Genomic DNA, 22,624 nt, shown 5'->3' on the forward strand with positions numbered 1-22,624 from the left:
CTCCTCAAATTCAGCTTCATGCGAGCAGGGAACGGGATGCTGCTGTCAGGGCATGGTCACCCTCTCTCCTCAAAGAGTACATTGCACCCCAGCCCCCCCAAATCCTCACCTGGGAGCCAGCAAGAGGTCTTCCCAGCTTGTGGTGCTAGGAGGCTGTGGGAGGAGGAGAGGAAGTCAGATGGGGCAGTTTAAGGAAGAGATGAAGGGAACCATGAAGAGGAAAAGCAGAGGTGGGTATGGAGGAGGGTGAGAAAGTGGGTGTGGAGAAAGCCCAGCGACAGGCACCTGGCCCGGCACTGAGGCCAGCAAGTGCTCTGGCCAGGTGAATGCTTGGTGTGCTGGAATGAGTGGGTACTGATGCAGGATGCACAGAAAATAGAATCCTGTGCCCTGTGGCATAGAGGAAGGCCACCAGCCTCCAACCTGCCCCTTCCTAGAGGTAGCAAGGGATTGCACCCCCTGTGTCACCCCTTCCTGCAGCATGCCTGACACTGTCAGCGGCCAGGCAGGAGCTGATTTGAAACGAAACCATGTGGCTGCTGGACCAACCTCCCCTATCGCACAGCGTGCAGCTCAGGGTGGGAGGGATCATAGAATCACAGAATAGTCTGGGTTGGAAGGGACATTCAAAACTCCTCTAGTCAAATCCCCTGCAATGAGCAGGGACATCTTCAACTAGATCAGGTTGCTCAAAGCCCTGTCCAGCCTGGCCTTGAATGTCCCCAGGGATGGGGCATCTACCACCTCTCTGAGCAACCTGGGACAGTGTTTCACCACCCTCATTGGAAAAAAATCTCTTCCTCATGTCTAGCCTTAATCTGCCCTCTTTTAGTTTAAAACTCTGGCCTGCTAACAAGTCTGTCCCCATCTTCCATCTCAGCCCCTTTTAAGTACTGAAAGGCCACAATAAGGTCTCCCTGGAGCCTTCTCTTCTCCAGGCTGAACAACCTCAACTCTCTCAGTTTGTCCTCATAGGAGAGGAGGGATGTCCTTACTTGCAACGCTGCACAGAATATCCTGTATGCCTCTATGAGGCTTTTTGGTTCCCAGGCTGGGGGAAGCAATGCTGTGCTGGGGACTGTGCACTGGACTGGACTGGCCAGCCAGATTTTATTGCCAAAGGCTGCAGGATCACGGTGGCAAGGTTTATCCCTCCAGCTGATGCCGCCGTGGCAACGGGTGGGGTGGATGAGCCTCTCCACATCAGCCGTGACCCACTTGCCCGTGCCAGGAGGTGGATGAGTTTTTGCCACAGCGGGCAGGGCTCACTGCTCCCGGGGTCCTGACCTCTCCCTCTGCCTCAGCAGGGGCCACAACTTCTTCCCAGAGGCAAAGAAGTGGCAAAAATAGATTTTCGCAGGGGGTGATGACTCAGGCTGGGGAGTAGTCAGAGCAGCCTCCTTGTCCCGTGAATAGCAATTCAAAGATTCTCAATAGGCAGCTGTCTCTGTGAGGATGCAGTGATGCCAAAAACCTGCCCTCCCATGGGTGACGGGGTAGGGACAGGCAATGGGAGGGCTTTGGGGAGCCCTATTTTTGAACAGGATTGGTGGCAGAAGCTGGTTTTCACAAGAACTCACAGATTCAGCCCAGAGGGATGTGGAGCAAGTGATTCAGGGTTTTTCTTCCATCTAGTTAATTCCCAAATGGTGTCTTGGGCTGGCAGCTGTCCCCAGGGGATGGCTGTGGACAGGTCAGAGTGAGCCAAGAGGCCATCTTGCTGTGGTCCCTGGGTGAGCAGGACATTTGGGATGGGCTGCTGGCATGAGGGGAAGGACACCCCCTGCTCTGAGCCTGGCAGACATGCTGCCCCCCATCCTACTCTCCCTGAGGGAACGAGGCAGCCCCTTGCTGGCCAGGAGGGATGCTGGCCCGTTTGTGATGCTCAGGCCCACACCGTGGGGGTGGTGAGGAAAGGAGGGAGCGTTTTTCTGGGGGAGGGTAACCCAAGGCTACTGCCCAGCTCAGGGGCACACCCAGGGCCACCCTAATGAGGCAGAAGGGTTCCTCCACACCTGCCACTCCACTCACCCAGCTCCACCTCCTCCTTAGACCAGGAGCCTTCAGTCCATCTCACTGAGGGATCTGCAGACTCCACGTAGCATAGAAATCCTGGCTTTTTTCGTCATCAGGTCCCATACCCCAGCAGATGAGGCTTGTGTCACCTCAGCCCTGCTACAAGCTCTACGTGCACCAGCACACTCATGCAGGACCTCGTTGGACATGTATGGCCAAGGCTGGCATCTGCCTCTCAGCCTTCCTCCAGCTCCAGAAATCGTGGAGACATCTGAAGAACCCCTGGCCTCAGCTGACCAAACAGTGACTCTCCCCCAGGAATCCCCAGCTCAGCCCAACCTTTCTCTCCAGGGTGTTTCAGTCAGAGCCATCTCAATGGTGACACTGCAGCTGTCCCCAGCTGCTGCCCTTTCCCAGCACCCAGAAGCACCCACTTCCCACTCTCCTCTCCTGCCCGCCTGGATTTCCTCAGCACCCAAAATCCATCCACTTCCCCTATCACATCTCACACCAATAGCACTTTTAATACAGCTTCCATGGGCTAGAGACTAATGGAGTGAGTTTGGGGCTTTGATTGCACACATTAGGAGTATTTTTCACCATATTTTGTGGATTAGCGTGTCACTTAGGCATGCATTTTGGAGTTGGGAAAAGCCTAAAGCGTTTTTCCTGCCACAAAGTGCTAGGCCATGCTCAGGTTCCATTTCATTTTTAAAAGAAAAGGATGTGTGAGGCTCATGGGAGGCTCTCCAAAGCACATTGGAGGAAGATGCTCAGACTCCACTTGCCTTCCCGAAGTGCCCCCACCTCCCCTTCCCTCAGCGTTACAGTAGTGTTACTTGTATGTTGTCAGAGCTTCTCTGTGCCCACAAAGGTCTGAAGACCCAAATCAGAACTGACCCACAGTGTGCAAGAAGGGACTACGTGAGTTTCTGACTGACGCTGGCTTAGGACAGGTGTTTCAGGATCTCACTACCGGCTCCACAGGTCCCTCAAACCCCAAGCAAGTCCCAGCCCAAGCAAGGAAGAAAAAACAACAGGTTTTGGAATGTAACAATTTATTGGGGTTAATTTTTAATTTTTAAATTTTTTTAACTCCCCATTTCTGGCATTGATACAATATCCAAGAGCAGCAGAAAGAACAAAATGTACAAGAATACAAGAGTAATCAGCACAACCCCCACCCCCAAACCTGGAGCAAACCATTTTCTTGTGGGAAGCACCAGGGGAAGGGCTGATTCAATCACCCCTCCAGTGGCTGCGTCTCCCACCCATCCGCTCTAGACAGAGTTTAGCCAGCTGGGAACTGGATTAAAAACAAAACAAAACTGAACAAACACTATATTTAAATGAAAATTGCAAGACAAAAAAAAAATATAGATATACAATTCATCCGTGCACAATCCTTAAATGCATTTTTTTTTCAAAATAAAAAAATTACAAGATACATATTTAGGTTTATTTTAAATTAAAAAAAAAAATTACCACCTTCACTCTGTATGCCAGGTGAGGGGAAATAAAGAACCAGGTGGGTTGCACCAGAACCCTCAGCACTCTAGGAGTTAGGTCTGACCTTCTCTAAGAGAAAGGATAAGGCTCTGATGCTGCCAAAACTCAAGCACAGGCAGAATCTGAAGCACCCAAGTACCACAGAGCTCAGTGGGGTAACTCGCCTGCTCGGAGTTCAGTATTTGCAGGAATCTTCAGGATTTGAGGCTAAGCTTGGCACTGGGGAAGGTGAAAGGAAGGAACAGATGAGGCAGGCCCCCCGCCCTCCACCACCACCGGACAACTTCCTATCCAAAAAGCAAACAAATGGGGGAAAAAAGTATCCCAAAATAGAGATAGTCCTCTATTCTTGAGCGTACAAGGCTTAACGGCAGGGGAGAGGAGAAGAGGAAGAGGACAACATAACCAAGTTGATTAGCTTGGGGAAGGCATGGGCACAACTTTTTTCCTGAAGAAAGTCACCACAATGAATACTTTTTCTGTTGTTCTGTTTGAGAACTTGACCTAAGAAAACATCCCCCTTTGCAGCTCAGGGGCTGGAAGCAGCAGGTTCCCTCCAGGACAGCTAAAGAGCAATAGACCTGCTGCTCTGCCCAGGAGGAAAGCTCAGCACGCCCGACAGCGGGGCACAGCTGAGGGGCCGCTCGGGGGCACGATGGGGCCCTGCTAGTCCTACAACGCCCCAGAGCCCCATGAAGTGCTTTGATGCACACCCAGCCGTGCTCCCACGCGTTAGTGCAAGCTCTAAGTGCTTGGCTGAGCAAGAACGAAGTCAAGAACCAGGGACCTGCAATGGGAATTAACACTTCAGCTACTTATCCTGACCAAGCCCTTTCCCTCCCATCAGATATATCTATTTTCTGAGCTGCTGCTGACACTGGTATCCACCTTGACTGCATCTGGCTGCTCTTCTGTCACCTCGCTTCTTCCCTACGCTGCAGCACGGTGCTTGCTGCCCACTGCCCTGCTCTGCTGGACCTGGGAGCACAGAGGACATCCCCACTCCTCCATCCCCAGCACCATGCCCTCCAACGGTCCTGGAGACCATCACTTCCCACCATACAGAAGCTGGAAGGGACAGAAGAGCTGCCAGAAGCTGCCCACCAACATATGGGAAGGGCAAACTGACTACATCTCCCTTTGTTCCTGGAAGGAGACATTTAAAGAAAGGGAGAAAGAAGAGCTCAGGGCTCTGTGATGTCCTTATGAGCGAGGCAGGTGGGACACAGGGCACCCCAAGGCTGCTGGCCCTGCGCAGACAAGGGCACAGACCCCACTAGACACGTCAGTTTGATACAGGGAAACACAGAAAGGAGAGAGAAGTAGAGGACGGAAGGGCAAAGGTGAGGATGGAGATAAGACTCCAAACATCTCCTCCTGTCTACACCCCCAAAAAGAAACCACACACATTGCACTCTGGGGAAGGACCTAAAAAACAGAAGAAAAGAAAACGAAGCCACTTACTCACTCAACCCCAAAGCATTGATGCAGTTAAGATATTTGCTGGAGTTACCTCGGGAAGGAAGCACGGAGAGGGAGAGGGGGATTTCTGAAGCAGTACTCGGCACTCCTCCGGCGCTCCTCTGTGCAAACATGGCCGGGTCGGGCTGCCAGCACCCTCGGCAGGATGGTCCCATCCACCCACCACCCCCTTCGGGTGAGGGAGACGAGGCAGCGGGCAGTGACATGGCTGGCAGAGAGGCCACAGCAAGCCAAGAGGGAACAGAAACCAGGAGGCACCAAATCCCCAGCCCCAAATCAACCCTCTACAGCACCACCGCCTTCAGAGAGGACATCAGGAAGGCTGCGCGGGGGGTGAGACAGGGGGAAAAGCGGGGAGAGGGGGGAAGGTTTCTTTTATATTTATATATTTATATATAAAAAGTAAATAAGATCCCAGCTCTTGCACGATTATTGGGCGATTGAAAAATGCAGCAAAAGCAAGCGACATTGGAGTAAAAGGATGTGCCAGGCAAGGAAGAAAAAGGTCTTGTTGGAAGGTGGGGAAGGAGGCGAAGGGAAAAAAGAAGCACTTAGCCAGACACGCACTCCAGGTTTGTTACACCTCCCTGGGAAAAAGGACCTGCTCCTGAGAAGCCCCAGTAATGCCACAGCTGATGTGGGCAGAAGCGTGAGGGGTCTTGGGACATCATCCTTCAGCACGGTAACCTCTTTGTGCCAGGAGGTCCTCAGGAAGGTGATCATCTCCAAACACCGGGAGCTGCCAAAACCTCCTCTACAAAGAGGGGCTGGGAAAGGGAGTGAAATCCCTAGGAAGACTCAGCTCAGAGACAGCTCCTACCTGGTAAAAAGTAGGATTGTGGGTTTGTTTTTGTGTTTGTTTTTTGTTTTTTCTTTCCTTTGTTTATATCATAAAATCTCCCTGGGAACTTCAGTAAGGGGAGACGCAGAGAAATGCTCCCTTTCTCTTCTGAAAACAGAAATTAAGCAGTGGCTCACCACAGCTGGGCCTGCTCACCACACTATTTCTCTGTTTTCCATCCCAGAAGGAGCTTGCATCTCATTTGTTTCACGCCTCCCCAGTCCCGCTCTGCTCAGCGAGTAGACAGCAGGAGACAGGAGGCTGCCGCACCAAGCTAAAGGCCGTGGGAAGCACTGACAGAGCTCAATGGGCAGAGGGAGAAGTTCCCATAAGCAGCCCAGGCTATGGAAGGCATCGAGACATCTGTCACCTGCCGCCACAAAGCCAAGGGCACCAGAGAAGTCCAGACAAGAAAAGCTGTCCTAGTGTCCCCTGCCTGCCACCTTCTGTTCAGACACCAACATCTGGTGGCTTTCCTCTTCCCTGCAGTCACCCTACGTACCAGATGAATGCCCAGCAGAGACACCTTGGATGAGGAAGCCAGCACACAAGAGCTGCCTTTTTGCTTTGAAGAAATGTTCGGGCAGCTCTTCCCCACCACCCTGCAGGAAGCCAGAGCAGAAGGCAGCAGCCCTACTCGAGCACAGTCCTATTGGGGCACTCCCCAAAACCTCCAGCATTTGCTGGCCTCAAGAAGAGGGTCATTCCTCACTCGGCAACAACTTCAGAGCACACAAGACAGCCCTCTCATCCGCCTCTGAAGATCCGACAGCTGTCAGAGATAGGATGTCGGACTGCAGACTTGGTTCTCTGTCCTGATGTGGCGAATCCTACACGGAAAAATGCCACTCCCCACCTGATGCTGGAAGAAGCTAAGAGACCCTATGGAGGGGAGGCGTATCTGCTTCCCGGGAGATAAGCCCACTGTGTTTTATCCCACTTGGATATGGGGGAGGGAAAAAGAGAAGAGACAGTGACTTGGCAAGGAAATGTACACGCCAACCCCAAATCTTAGCAGCTTGCTGTGCATGCAAAGTAAGTCAACTGTTTCCATGTCGCTGGCCCAGTTCACGTTCTAGCAGAATGCAACCGGCCTTTTCTGAGGGCTGCTCAGCTGGAAAACCACTTGGAGACTCCACCTTAGCTCACAGGAGAGGTATGGGAGGGAAGGGAACTCACTCCAACACTTGGGAGGCAAGGACGGGAAGGGTTTGTAGACAGGGTTCCTCCAACACACAACTTGCCTTTTCAGCTCAGAGATCGCTGCTCAGTCCCAGAATGCCTTTCCCTCCAGTTCAAGCAAGCCAAACACCATCCCAGACACACATGCTTCGATACTACAAAATACTCTTTTCTCTAAGGACCATCTAATACCACTACAGTTTGTGCAATCACTGCATTTATTATTCATTTTTAAACTCTCTCTCACTCTCTCCCTGTAGAAATTTTTTTTAAACTTTTCTTTTTTTATGCAAAACTAATCATTTCACTTTTTCCACTCCATCATAAAATCTCCTCTAAAAACACGACGACAAGAGAACAAACATGGCACAGACACAGAGAATATTTCCCTGTTTTTGTTTCTTTTTCTAGGGGTTACGGGGAAGGGAAGGGGATACTTTCAAATAAACTCCTCCCTCAATCCCATACCCTTTTTTAAAGGGCATGGATGGATCTTCTTTCCCATCTCCGTTAAGGAGCAAGGGCAAAAATTCAGAAGGAGGAGTGTAACCCACGTGAATACGAAGGTAGGTTAGTCAGCCCCAAGTGGCTTGTCCACCTGAGGGAACTTGAGGCTGCTGCTGCATTGAAGTTAGCGAATGTCTAACTCAAACCAGCACGGGATCCTCATTTCGGACCCAGAGGTTCAGGGTTTGGTTCTCCCACCTGGTGACCAGGGAGAGATTCGTCACACAAGCAGTCGAGCTGTGTCTGCAAGCCGGATCATACTCCTTTCTTCCTCCACAAAGAGGATCTACTGCACGAGTTCCTCTGCCACAACAAGTCCCTTCGTCTCCTCGCCACAGGAAGAAGGTCCTCACGGAGTATCCCTACAACGACCCACTGTTTTGCTCTTCACAGACAGTCCCCTTGCTTGTCACTCTGGAGAAAGGCAAAAACCCTTCGATTAAACAATTCCTGTCCCCTGCCCCCAAAGAACACCATACAAGAGACACTGGGGAAAAGAATTCTGCCAAGCCAACACATCTTGGCCAAAACACATCAAGAGTTTCCTATTAAAGTTCCCTTTTATCTCCCACTTAAACGCTTCAATATTTTTTTTCAGAACCTCAATACCACGAAACAAAACACATCACCACATACACACCAAATAGCAACTTAACAACCTAAAGTGACTGGCCAGTTTGCATCCACCCCACAAAGGAGCTCCTCTTATCTCACAGCCACAGACTAGTTCTTGTTGAGAAAGGTGTTGGGGGGGGGGCAGAGAAGAATCTCCTCGAGATTTCCCTAAGAAAGAGCTTTTCCCTATGCCTACAAACCGCTCATCTTTGAAGCTGCAGTCAAATGGATAGGCTATGCTAAAATAAGGGATCCCCGGGTGTGCCAGGCACAGGAAAGATGCAAAATAAAGACACAAAAAATACAGGCAGTTATTAATACAGACACGCACACAAGTCCAACAAGTTATAGGAAGCCTTAGCTTGGTGAATGGATCAAGGAAATCTCTTTCTCTGTACCCCTAGCTTCAGCTGTGAATGCAGCAGCATCCACTAAGCTCTTTAACCAAGGAAAGAAAAGGAAAGAGGCGTGCAAAGGGTGGCGCTAACAGCACCTGGAATCCCCCTCGGACTGTCTGCGCAGACACTGGGCTGCAGCTGGTGTGAATTCTCTGTGCCCCACGGCTTTGAACTGCACCCGCTGCAAGGCAAGGCTTGTGGGGAGGGCAGCAAGGATTTTATTACACCAACCCAGGCGCTGGAGGCGGGGAAGAGACAAGCTGTGGGCACACAAGCCCTAATTAAGGTCAGAAGCTGGTCTATTCCCCTACCGCCCCAACAGCACTCCTTGGGCAGACAAATATTACTTCTCTCCCACAAACTGCCTCCCTTCTACCCTCAGACCACCGAAACCACAAAAATCACTACTCCACATGAGAGCACTCCTCAGCCAGCAGCTCCGGAGCATCCTCATGTGGAAGCACCAGAGGGGGTAATTCCACCCATGTTCACCCACCTGGGGCATGTTTGTAAGTAGCTGAGCCCCAGCGCAGGCGAACTTTTTTCCACCCTTTTCACTTCTAACCGTGTTATGTATAAGCAACACCCTTTTGCCCATCCCAAATACAGGGGACAGGGCTGAGACGGTGAGGCTCTCCCTTGATTGATCAGCACCTCTTTTCCTCGCCCCTATGGGCCAAGCCCTGTGCGAGTAGGGGCAGAAGGGAGAGCACAGGAACAGCATCTCACCGTGAAACTCAGGACCCATGCAGAAATGAAACAAGCCAGAAACGGCAGGTGAAAGAGAGCTTATTCTGGATGTGAGCAAGGGTGGCCAGGGAAGGAGGGAGCTGTGGGTGAAGAACGGCAAGCTGTGGTCTTGCTCGCTCCTACCTGCTAGGGGTGAAGAGAAGAAATTTCTAGATCAGCTCACAGGAGCTCTGGGGGAAGAGACCCAGCGCACACATGTACGATGTGAGACGGTTATTTCTTATTAGCACCTTTGGTTGACAGTTGTAAGGGCCATTTCAGATGCTGAAAGGACAGAGGAGAACCCTCTTCCAGGCCATCCACCACATGGAAGGGAGAGCCCGAGAGACAAAAGGAAGCAGGAAGAGCAAACAACCCACCTTAGCATCCATCCATCCCTCCTTCCGAGGGTGCTGGGGAAGCAAAAGGAGTTGGAGGAAGCCCATGTGCAAGGCAGGAGACCAGCCTCACCTGGCTGGGGCAGCGTCACGCCGTTGGCCTATCTTCCCCCAAACTGAAAGATGGATGCACGGCCCACTTCCACCATGGTAAGGCCGGGGGAAGGCCTCTCCCTCAAGTAAGTGCAAGTGACGAACACCAGGAGGAAGATCTGGGCCAGATCTGGGCAGGCTCCCATTTTTCTTCCCTTCCCCCTACCAGGCTGAGCAAGTTGGAAGATGCAGGAGAGGAGGAGGGACCAGGCCACCTGAAAATGCCCATACAACTGCCAAGGTAGCACCAATAGTCAAAGGAAAGGGGAAGCCAATACAGGGTGTATGCTGCATGGGGCACCCCCCCGTCACCCCAGCTTTGTCTCAAGCACCTTCCAGGTATGACGCTTCACCTGCCCCTCTCCCCCTTGCTCTGGAGGCATCTGGATCAACCACTGCCATGAGGACAGCAGAGGAGATGGCAGATCCAGGCCAGAAGCCAAGAAGCAGAAGGATGGCAGGATTGGAGTCATGGCAAGGGGGAAACATAGGAATGGAAGAGACTGCATGCACATTGTGGGAGAAGATTTGGGGGGTGTGGGCAAGGGCTTCAAGCCTCTTACATCCTCCCCTCAAGGGTCTAGAGCTCCTCTTGATTTCTTGTCACAGACAGAAGGGGAAGGAGAGGGAAGAGCACCTTCCCCACCACCCCCACAGGCACACAGACACGCTCACCCATCCCTCATCCCCAAAGGCTTCACCGCCCGTTGGACAACACCACATTCAAGGACAAACAACCACTCCCCAGCCCCACCACGACCCTCCCTGCCTCTCCTCTGAGCAGCAGGGACACCCAGGAACGGTGGGTGCCCCACTTCCCCCCCACTGACACCCTCCAGCCTCCAGACAAGAGGGAGCGGGGCAGGAGGAAAGGAGAAGGAAGGGTGGCAGTGAGGGCAGAGGGACAGCCAAGGGGAGAAGGAGAGAACCAAGGACAGCCATTCGCACCACGACTTCTCACAGGTACGCTTCCCCCCACGCCCCTGGAGCTGGGGGGAACCTGGCTGCTCACTTGCTGCCTCCTCCGCCACCACCGCCTGCCGCCACCTTCTCAAAATCCTCTGCGTTGCAGAACTCCTTGATAGTGACGGTGAGGAGGTTGCTGGTAACATCTGTGACCACCACGTTAGAGCAAGGGGACATCTCGGGACGCCAGTCGCCGGCCTCCTGCTCCGGGTCAGAAGAGGAAAGGGACAAGGAGGGCGTCTGCCCCCCGCCGCACCCTCCCGAGGGAGAACGCTTGCTGGTGGCGGCTGACTCAGGTGGGATCGAGAGGTCGAGGACCTCCGACTCGCGCCAGTCGGGGATGGCCGGGCTGAGGGTCTCGGGGAGCAGCTTCGGAGGAGAATCATCTGGGTCAGAGGAGGAGTGGGGAGCAGGTGATGGGCAGCCAGAGGAGCTAGAGCTGGGGGCATCATAAGGTGTGGAGCTCATCATGAGCCCGCAGGATGCTGCCTGGGAGCCTTCAGCCTCCCCTTTGCCCTCCAGAGAAGGGGCAGGCGCAGTGGATGGCTTGTTGTAGAGTGAAAAGGCGCCAAACTTCATGTGACGGATCTGGGTGCGCAGGACGCTCTCGCTGAACTTTTTGCTCTTGCAATGACGCGGTTTCGGGACGGGATCTTGGGCCGAGCGAGGCCCCCAGCCCCGTTGGCTGGCTTCCCACCTTTGTCAATGACTTTGAGGTTGAGGATGATGCGGCTCCGCTTGGGCTCACGGGGTTTCACCTTACGGTTGATGATACGGACGGTCTCCGAGAAGGGCGAGACGGGAGGACGGATGCCAGCCCGACCACCCACGCTCCCACCGTTCTGGGGGTCTGGACGGGGCAGGGGACGCCGGGACATGCGGTGGCATCGCCGGATGTCTTTCTTGAGCCGATGCACCGCGGCGCTGGAGTGGAGCTTGGGAGAGGAGGTGCTAGAACCAGGCTTGACAGAAAAGTGTACATCCCCAATGTGGAGGGCCTCCGCTTGGGCCCGAGCCTGCGGTGGTGGGGAGAGAGAAAAAAAAACAGGGTCAGAGAAGCTGCCTCTCTCTAACTTTTTTCCAACTTACAAGTCTGTCTCTCTTTTCTCCTATCGCCTCTCTTAGTGGAGAGTGATAGAAAAGCATCTGCCACAGTTTATTGTCACCCTGCAATCAAATGGTAACATGCAGTCAGATCTCAAATTGGGCATTGCTCACCTCAGGACAAGCACTTACCAGCAATGCTGTGTCACATTTATACCTGCATTAATGATAAACACACATATGCACTGTGATAGCTATCGCACAGCCTCCACACTAGCATGGGCACTGTCTGCATCCTTTTTGGGCAACTTGTTATGCCCAGGCACTGCCCCTGTTGACATGTGCTTAGCTCAGGAGGAAACTGCCACCCTCCAGCCATGTTTCAGGATTACAGTTAATGGTTTCCAAGGCTCCCTCCCAGTCATCATCAGACAATGAGCACAACCTTCCACTGCCAGCCAAACAAGCAAGAGTCCTCCTAGGTACTGGGGCTGTTACTGTTGAGTTGGCATCTAAAAATCACATACTAGTCCAAGACAGAAGACTGTATCCAGTCCTCTACAAAATAAGCACAAGACAAGGGGGAGAGGAACAGTAATGCACTTGATTATCTCTTCCTCTCACACAACCAAACTAATCTGCTTTGGAAAGCATGGCAGGAAGGGGGCCTTGAGGTACACAGATGGGGGATGGGAGAGGGTGGTCTGATGGAGCTGTTTTAGCTAACCACAAGAAATGCAGTGGCCTGAAGCTTAGTTTTAACTAGAGACTACAACCAAGCTGCATATCTAAGCTCTGCCGTGGGAGCAAGGTCCAGTGTTTAACACCAGAGACCAGGCCAGCTGGAACTCAAGTTTTACTGCACCTCTGAAGAGGAGATTGTTCTTTTGAACACCACACTTGTTTGAAACCTACTAATGGAACTGAGCAGGAACAGCACTGTCAACTGCTTGGTGCCAGCCCTCCCTGACAGCCAAGGAAGGTGAACAAGACTTTTAAGCTCTTCTGGAGGTTGGAGATATAGTGCCAAAACCCACTCTGGTTCATGCACTAGAGACAGGAACACTTTCTGGCAGCAGGAACAACCATTTTGTGGGTAAGCTGCGGCAGTATGACCTGAAGACTCTGTGGGCATGCAAACCCAGAGTACACTCTTACATTCACACCTTGCCACAGCACAGTTGTTCTGACACCTGCACCCCACTCCTTGCCCAAACAAACTCCCTTCCTTAATCCCTCTCAGCAGTGGTCACAGGCAGAGGTCACCCAGGCCTGGAGGGGACAGACGAGCCCCCTGACTGCCCATCGAGCGAGCAGCTTCCCCCATCTCGTGGGCACATCAAGAACTGCAGTGCTGGAAGCAGACAGCTGCTTTTCCTCCCCAACTTTTCCATTCTGTTGCCCCCCCCAACACACACGCCAAGATCGGGATGGCTTCTTGCCAGCTAAGAGCTTAAGCACTCCAACACCATCCCCTTTGTCACCCTGCAGGCTGTGCTTCCTACCAGAGAAACGCCTGGGGAAAAAAAAAAGCGCATGTAAAGGCAGGGATCTAACCCATCTAAGCGAGGGGCCCAGGACAGCTCTTGCACAATAAGCTCAAAGCCCTGGCCCTACATCACCAGAGCTTTCCTGTCACTCTGTGCCCCTCTTCTCCCACTGAGATCCCCATGGGAACTGCAGGAGATCCTGAATGAGCAGAGAACAGAGATGTGAAGACATTTTGTTCCTCCCTGGCTGACGATGGATCATGCCGGGCAGTACTACTTGTATCCTGGCTTTAAAAGGACTACAAAGATGAGGCCTCCTTCCCCAATCGTATGTGAAAATGCAGACCGAAGGTTCAGCTGCACCGGGGACTCAAGACTTTGTATTACTGACTGACAAATAAACAGGGATGAGTAACATGACTGCCAAGGCAGTCACAGGCACTGTCCACCTTAACCCTGGTTTGCACAGGGCTGTTTTACCTACCCAGAGGGAAGCACCCCCAGCCCTGGCAAACCCCAACACGTCCTGCTGTAGCAGGGAGCATCCCAGTGTCCAGCCAGTTTCTCTTTGCTCAGCCTCACACATTACTCCATGGCCCAAAGTATTCAGAAAATGAACAGTTAGACCCAGTTCCTGTTCCAGGCATCCCACAGGCCGGAGCACAGCAGCAGCAGCACCAGACAGACTCCCTGCACCACGTGTCAGCTCTCCCCCTGCTATCCCTGTGATCCGCAACTTAAGACACTCCACAGATGCAGTCAGGAGGTCACAGGCACAGACATGCATATCTAGGGCTGCGCTTGCTCCCTGCCTTCACAGGTCCCTCTGAAGCAGACGGCAGACACCAAGACAAGCTACAGTTTGCTTTCTGACATTACATACCAGCACAGCTTGCAATTAACCATTTTATTCTTTCTTTTTCTCCCCCTTCCCCACTACAGCATGGCTGCTCTTGTGCTTTGGGCTTCTCGCCAATTTACCACTGCTCAGCAGAGAACAAAGTGCAACACAATGTCCCATTCCAAAAGGCTCTTACCTTTTGGTTACCCTCAGAGAAACCAGGCTGAAGGTACAGACAGATGCACAGGCAAAAATCCCTGATCAACAGCTTCAGTGGACTGACATATGCATCCTTGAGGGCTCCCTCCTGCTGCCAACACCGCATGTCTTCTAGATTAACTCCCTACCCTGTAATCATGCCTTGGAGTGAGGAGTTCTGCCCCCTATGTGCCCCTCTGCTCGGAATAGAGTTTAATTGCCGCCTGCCCACGTCCATCACCCACGTGAGAAAGCAGCAGGTCATGTGCCCCACAACATCTCTCCAGAGCCACAGTTGCCTCATAAACACCAAAACTCCTCAGCAAAGCTTCCCATCAACCACATTAAATGAAAAGTGATAATGCTGGGATGGTCACTGCCCAGCCACTTCCGTACTCCTGCTGATCTTACTTTCTCAGCGTGTGCACATTAATCAGCTCCTGTCCCATTTTGACAGAGAGACCTGTCTTGGTTTTGTGCTTACATGGCAGCTAGCACAGCACCCTGGTACGTGGCTAGGACTTTGCCCGTGTGCCAGAACCACTAGGTCTCTTCTACTCGCTATGTGTCTGTGTTTCCAGTTACTTCTGGGGCACCTGCTAAAGGCTAAAGTGATTTCTCACTCATGTTTCAACTCTCTGCATTTATTAAATTCCAGTTTCAATAGTCTCCAGGTAGACTACATGCACCATCAACCTCTTTGGCCAGACTTCTAAGAGAGAGGGTAAGCTAGGACCCAACAGTTCCCCCCAGGAGCTACACTGCTGTCCCCAGGGAGCAGCTTCAATGTGAGTTCCAAAGAGCAATATGCAAATATGCAGCTTACCTCGAGCTTGTTTTTCCAGGTAAGGTTTCAAGAAAAATAGTATCAGATGCTTTATCTAAGACCAGCCCCCAGAGCCCTCTCACTTGCAAAGCTCAGTATTCCTACCACAGGATCAGGTTTATTCAGGCATTAACTATACAAACTCAAGTCTCTTCCCCGCAGAGGACAGCACATTTTCTGGGCTCTCCCTCTCCTGCTTCCAACTTTACATTAAGCAAAAGAAGACTCAGCACTCAGTTTTATCTGTTGGAAACGTACTTCTCCCTGCTACGGATCCATTATTCGATCACACTCATGAACCACGTGAGCATGAGGTCTTTGAAAAACAAACCCATTTAATTCTTTGAGCTCTGTCACCACAGTTTGCTGCTTAACTCAGAAGTTTTCCGAATGGAAACTACCTCTCTGGGTTTTGCTGTTTTCACCTGCAGGATTTGCTCACTGCTGAAGAGGTACTCAGCATGTACACGAGTAATTCACTCTCTGCTTACAGCTCAGCCTACATTAGGATGCAGCTTCTGGAGGCTTGCTGCAGTGCTCTGTCACGAGAGCAAGGCAATTGCTAGGATTGCTTCCCTTCCCCCCCTTCCCTTTTGGGATATGCATCACCTTTATTTAGCTTGTACAGCTTTCCCTCATTGCCCCTGGGAACTAGTATATCTCTCCTGTTCCCTACTATTTCTGAATAAATGTCCCTTGAGGCCCAGCAAGCATATTTGTTCATTCATTCCCTTAACGCACTGAGGCACACAAGCACGTACATGGACACGTGCTTAGAAAAGGCCCCCCTTACCTGATCTGTATCAAAACCTCTGCAATTTGGAAGAAGAACAAAAAAAGACCATGTAAGGCAATAGATTTCTAGTTAATTATTTCAAAATCAAGTCATTTCCAGTAGCACTGCTGCACCATAGTAGCGTTAGTCTCTCATAAATTACTGGTTCTGCTTTGTCTTTTATTCTCCACCTGCATTCCCACAGTCCTTGCTCCAAACGGCATTCGTGAGAGCTCTTCTTTCCCCTTTTTGGCTGCCATTCTGCCTTTTTATCGCCCTCTTTCTTCTGCAGTCTTCCAAGTGACAAGGCAACAGCAAGCCAGTTCATAGCACAGTTCTCCCAAGCAAAAACTGCCATAAACTAAAGTCTCCCTACTGGATGGGGAACAGTCTTGTTTTCAAACCGCTTGGGGGATAATTTACGAACAGGGAGGAGATCAAAAGAAAGCCAGCTCCAACTTCAGAGTTCAAGAAAGGGCGAAGCGACACAGCACCATGCTGTTCGGCTCCATCTTCCCCCGGTCTCCCACTAAGGCCTTCCCTTACTTTGCTCTCTGTTATCTTTTCATCCTCATTAAGCTTCTCCCGTCTTTTCCCTTCAGTATTTACAGCCAGTCTTCACTACCCACCCACTGAGCACGCAGAGTGGCCTCTGTCTCTTAATAGCACTTGCTGGACTTTAGTTGGTGAGTTTTGCATTCCTCTCAGCAGAGCGCCAAGGGAAGAGCAAAAAGAGCAACCCAAGCAGGGGGAAAGAGGAAGATCACTATAGCACGGGCTACATCTCTTTCTAGCCTCACACCAGCTTCCATTCTGACCTCCAGCTCACAGGTCTGTCCTCAAGGATGACTTCTGCCAGACACATAAGTAGCAAGGTAAGAGCCTTACATACAGTGCTGCCCGTTTCAGGTGAAGGATTCCGCTCCTCGTACGCTCAGCACAAAGCCCGCAGCATACCAGCAGCCTCCCAAGAATTACAACCTCCTGCCAAGCTTGGTCTCAGCTGTGGGAAAGTTTACCCCTAGTATGCAGAGGATAAAGACCCATTTCCTGCCCAAAACTTTGCAGTTGGAGTTTGCAGGGGTCACTTTCAACACCGGCCATCTTGATAACGATATTGGAAAGCCTGAACTGTAATTTCCTTTTACAGCCTGATCAAAAGGGCAAGTGTTAGACAGCTTTCAGCAACAGGAGCCTGGCTTACAAAGGCAGCAGGTGGCTGAAGATGCAGCTTTTCAAAGCTTTTCCAAAGGTGTGGGCCACTAACCTGCTGGAACGCTTTCTGCAAATCCGCCATGGTGCCTATCTGCAGCTTTTGAGGACTAATCCCAGGATAAACCTAGCCCCAACTGCAGACCAAAACACCCACACGAGCCAGGGGACTGACTGTTGTATCAAGGCACTTATTTCAGTGCATCACTGGAGGCTTGGAAGCCTACATTTAAGCACTGATACACATAAAAAAATCCTAGCAAACCACTGAGTTGAGGCCAGACTAGTTTACCAAAGCAGTCCTAGGTCAGGCTCCTGCTTAAACGTCATGGCATCCAGGCCTAATCTGTTCAGTTAACAGATCAAAAAGAATATTGTTCTAACTGCCAACTCCAGAGACTCCCTCTGGGATGCAAGAGTCAAATTTCTTCCCCTGCTTCTGAAATTCTCACTGGCAAGAGATTCTGCAGCTGAAAGAACCAAAAACATCATTAGGGAAGCACAAGGCAGAACCAAATCCCGCTCCTCCTGCAGCAGCACTGGTGCTGCAGGGCTGGCAGAGGTCAAACCCGCTTTTTCAGCAGGTTATAATAATTGACTGAGAGATGCGCTTGACACAGGCTATCACACTGGTCTTGGTCACGTTTCTAGTGGTTTGCCTGAACAGACCTCAAACTGGTTCAGATAGGGCTATAGCCGAGATAGGGTTACTTCTTGCTGCCTGGCCCAGGGGCGTTATTTTTAGGGTAGGATCTGAAGTCACAGAAAAACAGCAAGTCAGAGTGCTAACAGTTTCACCAGCTCTGCTCCCCAGAGCTGCAAACCAAGCAGCAGCGTTCAGCCCTGCCAGCCTCTCCCACAACGTGCCATCAGCCTTCAGGAGAGCTCATCTCGCTCCCTGTCGCGATCCATCTTCTGCAAAGTGCCGAGCCAGCTCCGCAAACCTACGGGTTTTCAGTAGCGTTTGAGAGGCTGGCAGAAGGAAGATGCGCCACAGAAACGTGTCAGGGACATGATTCAAAGGAGGCTGTTGAATAATTCAGGTTCCAAATTTAGGGGGGCTTTAAAGGGCAAGGGGAGAGGAGGAGGAATGAGTGGGTTTTATTTTTGAGTTTGGGGGTTGGTTTTGTTTTTTTTAAAGGAGTGAAAAACTGGCAGTGGATTTTGCCATATCACATTCAGAAACAAAAAGAAAACAAACTGATTACACACAGTAATATTAAAAGCACAGCATAAACACTCCTCTACTGCTCTGAACAATGTCAGGTGGTACAAATACCAGTATTTTTTAATTCAAGCAGAGAACTATTTTAAGGTGGTGGTTTCCCTTTAAGCGTTCCTCTGCATTGTTGGAAACCTAAACACAAGGGTTTCATGTAATGCATGACTGCCAGAAAGAGAAAAACCAACTAGTCTAGTTTCCTGAATGAAGAATAACAGGTAGTACATATCAGTTCTGTTTGTAGTTCTCAGCCTCCAGTTACAGAAAACTGTTAGCAGAAAAACAGGCAATGAGGGAGAAGGACTGTTCCATCAGGACTTTCCAAGGTTTGCTACAGTTCCATTGGGTTTTACTCAGAGCATCAGAATACGCCTGTTCCTGCATTTCTTCCACGTGCTTCGTTATGTCCTCTTAAAGCAGAGCAGAGGTGACACCCTACCCCTCACCGCTCTTTCCGGTGCTCATACAGTTAAAGTGCTGCACTGACTTGAGTAAAGCTCCTACCACTGTCAGGCAAAAGAAAGTATTAACCTGTTTCACAGATGGGGAAACATGCACAAAGGCTAAATGACTTGCCCAAAGCCATAGGATGACTTAGTGACAGTGATGCCTTACCACAGGGTCCACCCTGGCTGTTCCAGGCTGTGAACTCCCTCATCCATCTTAATCATACAAACGTGTATGGTATTTCTATATTCATTTGAAGACTGAGATTGAGATAGCTGAAGAAGGAAGGAGGAAAGAGGGGAGCAAAGCAAAGAGTTTCGTCTGTAGACTAGTAAATCCACAGAGCTCCCATAGTGATCACTCAACTACCAGATTTCTTAATTAGACAAGAAAGTAAAAAATACTGGGGGGCAGGGGGGCTGCATTAGGGATTACCTTCCTTGTTCTTTACTGTAAGCAAGCAGAGATGCTATGACAATACCTTCTTGCAGAGATGCTGGGTCTGTCAGAGGGGAAGTGGAAACTTCAGCTGCTATCCTACACAGAGGTCAAACACTCCTCCTCCCCCCAACCCCCCAGAAAAAAAAAAAAAAAAAGAAAAAAAAGAAAAACAAGCCTGGAATTTACAGATCAAAACATGAACCCCTCGTGAAACTCTCGTGGAACACCTACATCCTGAAACAGGATCGGAGGGGCACAAGTGGCAGCGGGACTCCCACCACAGCCGCCCCATCGCTCAGCATGCTGCAAAGTTGCAGGACGCAGGCTGCATGGGACAGGCCGCCAAAGGAAGGGGGAGCGGGGCAGGCAAGCTCTCCAATGCAGCAGCAGAAGGGCGTAAAGAGGCAGAGGATATTGGAAAGGAGACCGTAGCCTCCCTGCGCACATCCGCGTGTACCGACCGTCCTGCTGGAGCACCCCTTGCACGCACACACGCTCTCCCCTCGCACGCTTCTGCGTCCCCGCCCCCCACCCGCTCTCCCGGCCAGTTGTCCCCGCGTTCCCAGAGCCAGGCACAAGTCACTTGAACATCCAGCTCTTCCAAGGGCATGAACCAGTGAGGTCTGAGAGACATTTGGCAAGGCCTAAGTTATTTAATTAAGAGTTACCTTCAGGAGAAAAGTTTTAGGCTTAGGTCCTCTCTTCTTGGGCCCATACAGCTCACGTTCTCGTTCCCTTTAGGGGGTCAAATTTGTCAAGAAGTTAAAACTTTTCCCCAAGGGGGAAAGGGAAGAATACAAGTTTAAAAGGAGGAGAAAAAAAAAAAAAAAAAAAGAAAGAAAAAAAAAAAAGAAGCGCCGGACGCCTTTTCCCGCTCATCCACCCACCACCCAAAGCCAAACCTGCTGCAGCCCCCCCAGCCCGGCGAGGGGACCAAGCACTCACTTCTGCTCGAAGGCGGCGATGAGGCGGGAGTCCAGGATGTTCTCCTCGGGCTCCCAAGTGCTGTACCTGCCGGGGGCACAGGCAGCGGTGGGGGGGACACAAGCGAAAGGGTCAGCACCCGAATCCCCCCGCGGTCGCACACAGAGAGACCCATCCCATCCCATGCCATCCCATCCCATGCCACCCGCAGCCCCGGGGGCGGCCCCCGCAGGGCGGCGGAGGCGCGGCAGCCCTTTCCCCCCACCCCCCAGGGATGCACTCACTTGATGGCCCAGCCTTTCCATTTCACCAGGTACTCGATGCGCCCCTGCAACACACGGGGGGGAAGAGGGGGGATGAGGCGGGGGTCCGGCGGGCCGGCGGGCCGGCGAGCGGTACGGCCGGGGCCCGGTGGCAGGGAGCTGGGGAGAAGGGATGTTCCGCGGCCGGCCCCCCACCGGCCGGCGCCTCACCTTTCGGATGCGCCGCTTGATGATGGACTCGGCGGCGAAGACGCGCTCCCCCACTGCAGACAGCTCCATCTTGCTCCTCGGCGGCGGCGCCCACAGCCCATAATAATCCCGCCCGCCCGCGCCGCCCCGCCCCCTGCCCCCCGCCCCGCCCTCCTCGTGCCGCCGCCGGCTCGCGCACGCCCGCGCGCCCCCTCCCGCCGCGGCCGCGCGTGACCCTCCTCCTCCTCCTCCTCCCGCTGCTGCTCCCCGTGGGGAGGGGGCGGTTGCTAAGGGAAGGGGGCGCGCGCAGGCGCCAGCCCTTAAAGGGGCCGCGCGGCCGTGGGTGTGAGGGCGGGGGCTCCGCCGGGACCGCCTGTGGGGGGGTGACCCGCGGCCCCTGCGCCGGGGGCCGGTGTTCGAAGCCAGGGGCCAGCGGGGAGCGGGGCGGGCAGCCCGGCCGGGCAGCCCCTCGGCATGGCGGCCGTGGCGCCGTGCCCCTTCCCGCCCCGGCGGGCCTTTTCTACTTAAAACAATGGCGGCAGCGGGGGCCGCGCAGCCTCTTCTGCTCCCTGTGCACACACATGCACCGTCACTGCCTTCCAGCCAGCGGGGTGGCTCTGGGGGAGCAGGCGATCTTAAAGTACTTACGGAGGCAAAAACTAACAACAAAGGCGCTTAAACCTTTTTTTTTCTTTTTTCCCCATTTTGGCTGGTGCTTTTATGTGGCCTTATTTTCGAACCAGTATAAGGTACTGCAAGGTAAATGGGCCAAGTGTGCTACAGAAACCTTTAAAAAAAACAGAAAAACGTTAAGTCACTTAAAGGAATTCCCTGTCCCTGAGTGTTACTGCAAAATCCTGTTTAATTTGCAGTGTGCTTTACACTCTCTCGCAGGTGCTAAAAAGGCAGAAAGAAACAACCTCAGTCACAATGAACTCTGTGCGATTCAAAATGGAAGCTTGCAGCCCTGCAGCTGACTCCACGCAGAGCTCACCGCCCCGCGCTGCCTGGCACATAGCAGGGCCGCGCGCCCTCCTGCGCCAGCTCCGCTTTGGGGTGAGGAGGGGATGCGCTTCAGAATTGCACCCTCTGGGAAAAGGGGAACTGCGATGAGGGCTGTAGGCAATGGCCATCCTGCTTCTGCTGCCTTCTCACCCCAATAGCTGCCTGCAGAGCACGGGCACCCCTCAGCTACCCGCTTTTCAGCCAGCCTGGCAGGGAGCACTTGTAGCCCCTGGGGCCTTTGCTAACCCCATTTGCCATTCCCCTTTCCTTTCCAGCTCTGAAGTTCTACCCAGAAGGAGAATATTCTGGAAATGGCTCTATATATCAGTACCAGCAGGGATGTATTTCCCAAAAACCAAGGTGGGCAGGTAGGAGAACTAGCCCTTTCATCACTGCCTGTGATTCAGACAAGATCTGTCACAGTGTTTTGTTCTTTTTCACCTTAGCAGATGAAACGTTGCAGCCAACGCAAGCTCTCTGGCCAGAGGAAAAGTGACTCAAGAGAAGACACGTTCCCCACCACCTCATCCTCATTCAAAGGGGGGTGGATAGAGAGGTTGCTGAATGCTGACAGAGAAGAGCTGTCAAATGGACAGTCACAGGCCCTGATTCAGATAAGAATAATTCAGAGAACACCGTGTTTCCGTGGTCAGGGAGTGAACCACAGTGTACTTCACCACTGGTAATTCTGCATTTAGGTCATATCATTCACTTCAAGCATAGACTGCAAGAGGCCCTTTCTGAGGTATTTACCACCATAGGCCAACTGAGAACAAAACCCCAGGCAGATCACTCAAGACTCTCACCTGGAATGGAACAAGTCCTTCTGGACTGCCCCATTTCTCTAGGGACCACTTTTTTAATCTCAGTTCTTTAAATGTCGGAAGGTGACTTGAAAAGAACAAGTCGATCACACCCGTTGTGTTTTGCTTTTCACTTTTTAAACTGCTTTTAACTTTGCACCTTAAGTGTTCATTAACACCATCCACATTTAAATTGGCTTATTTGTTA

At 52.0% G+C, this 22,624-nt stretch overlaps 1 protein-coding gene across 1 annotated transcript; it reads right to left on the reverse strand.

The window, feature by feature from the left end:
• Positions 1 to 10,778: 10,778 nt before the first annotated feature.
• CBX6 (chromobox 6) lies at positions 10,779 to 20,698 on the reverse strand (the record flags this gene model as incomplete). The annotated part of the gene is given in 6 exon segments (XM_080359026.1): positions 10,779 to 11,365; positions 11,368 to 11,752; positions 19,901 to 19,967; positions 20,178 to 20,243; positions 20,441 to 20,484; positions 20,630 to 20,698. Coding segments are annotated over 6 exon segments (1,218 nt in total).
• Positions 20,699 to 22,624: the final 1,926 nt, after the last annotated feature.

The sequence above is a fragment of the Nesoenas mayeri genome, assembly GCF_963082525.1.
Source record: "Nesoenas mayeri genome assembly, chromosome: 1".
In the NCBI taxonomy this organism is placed as follows: domain Eukaryota; kingdom Metazoa; phylum Chordata; class Aves; order Columbiformes; family Columbidae; genus Nesoenas; species Nesoenas mayeri.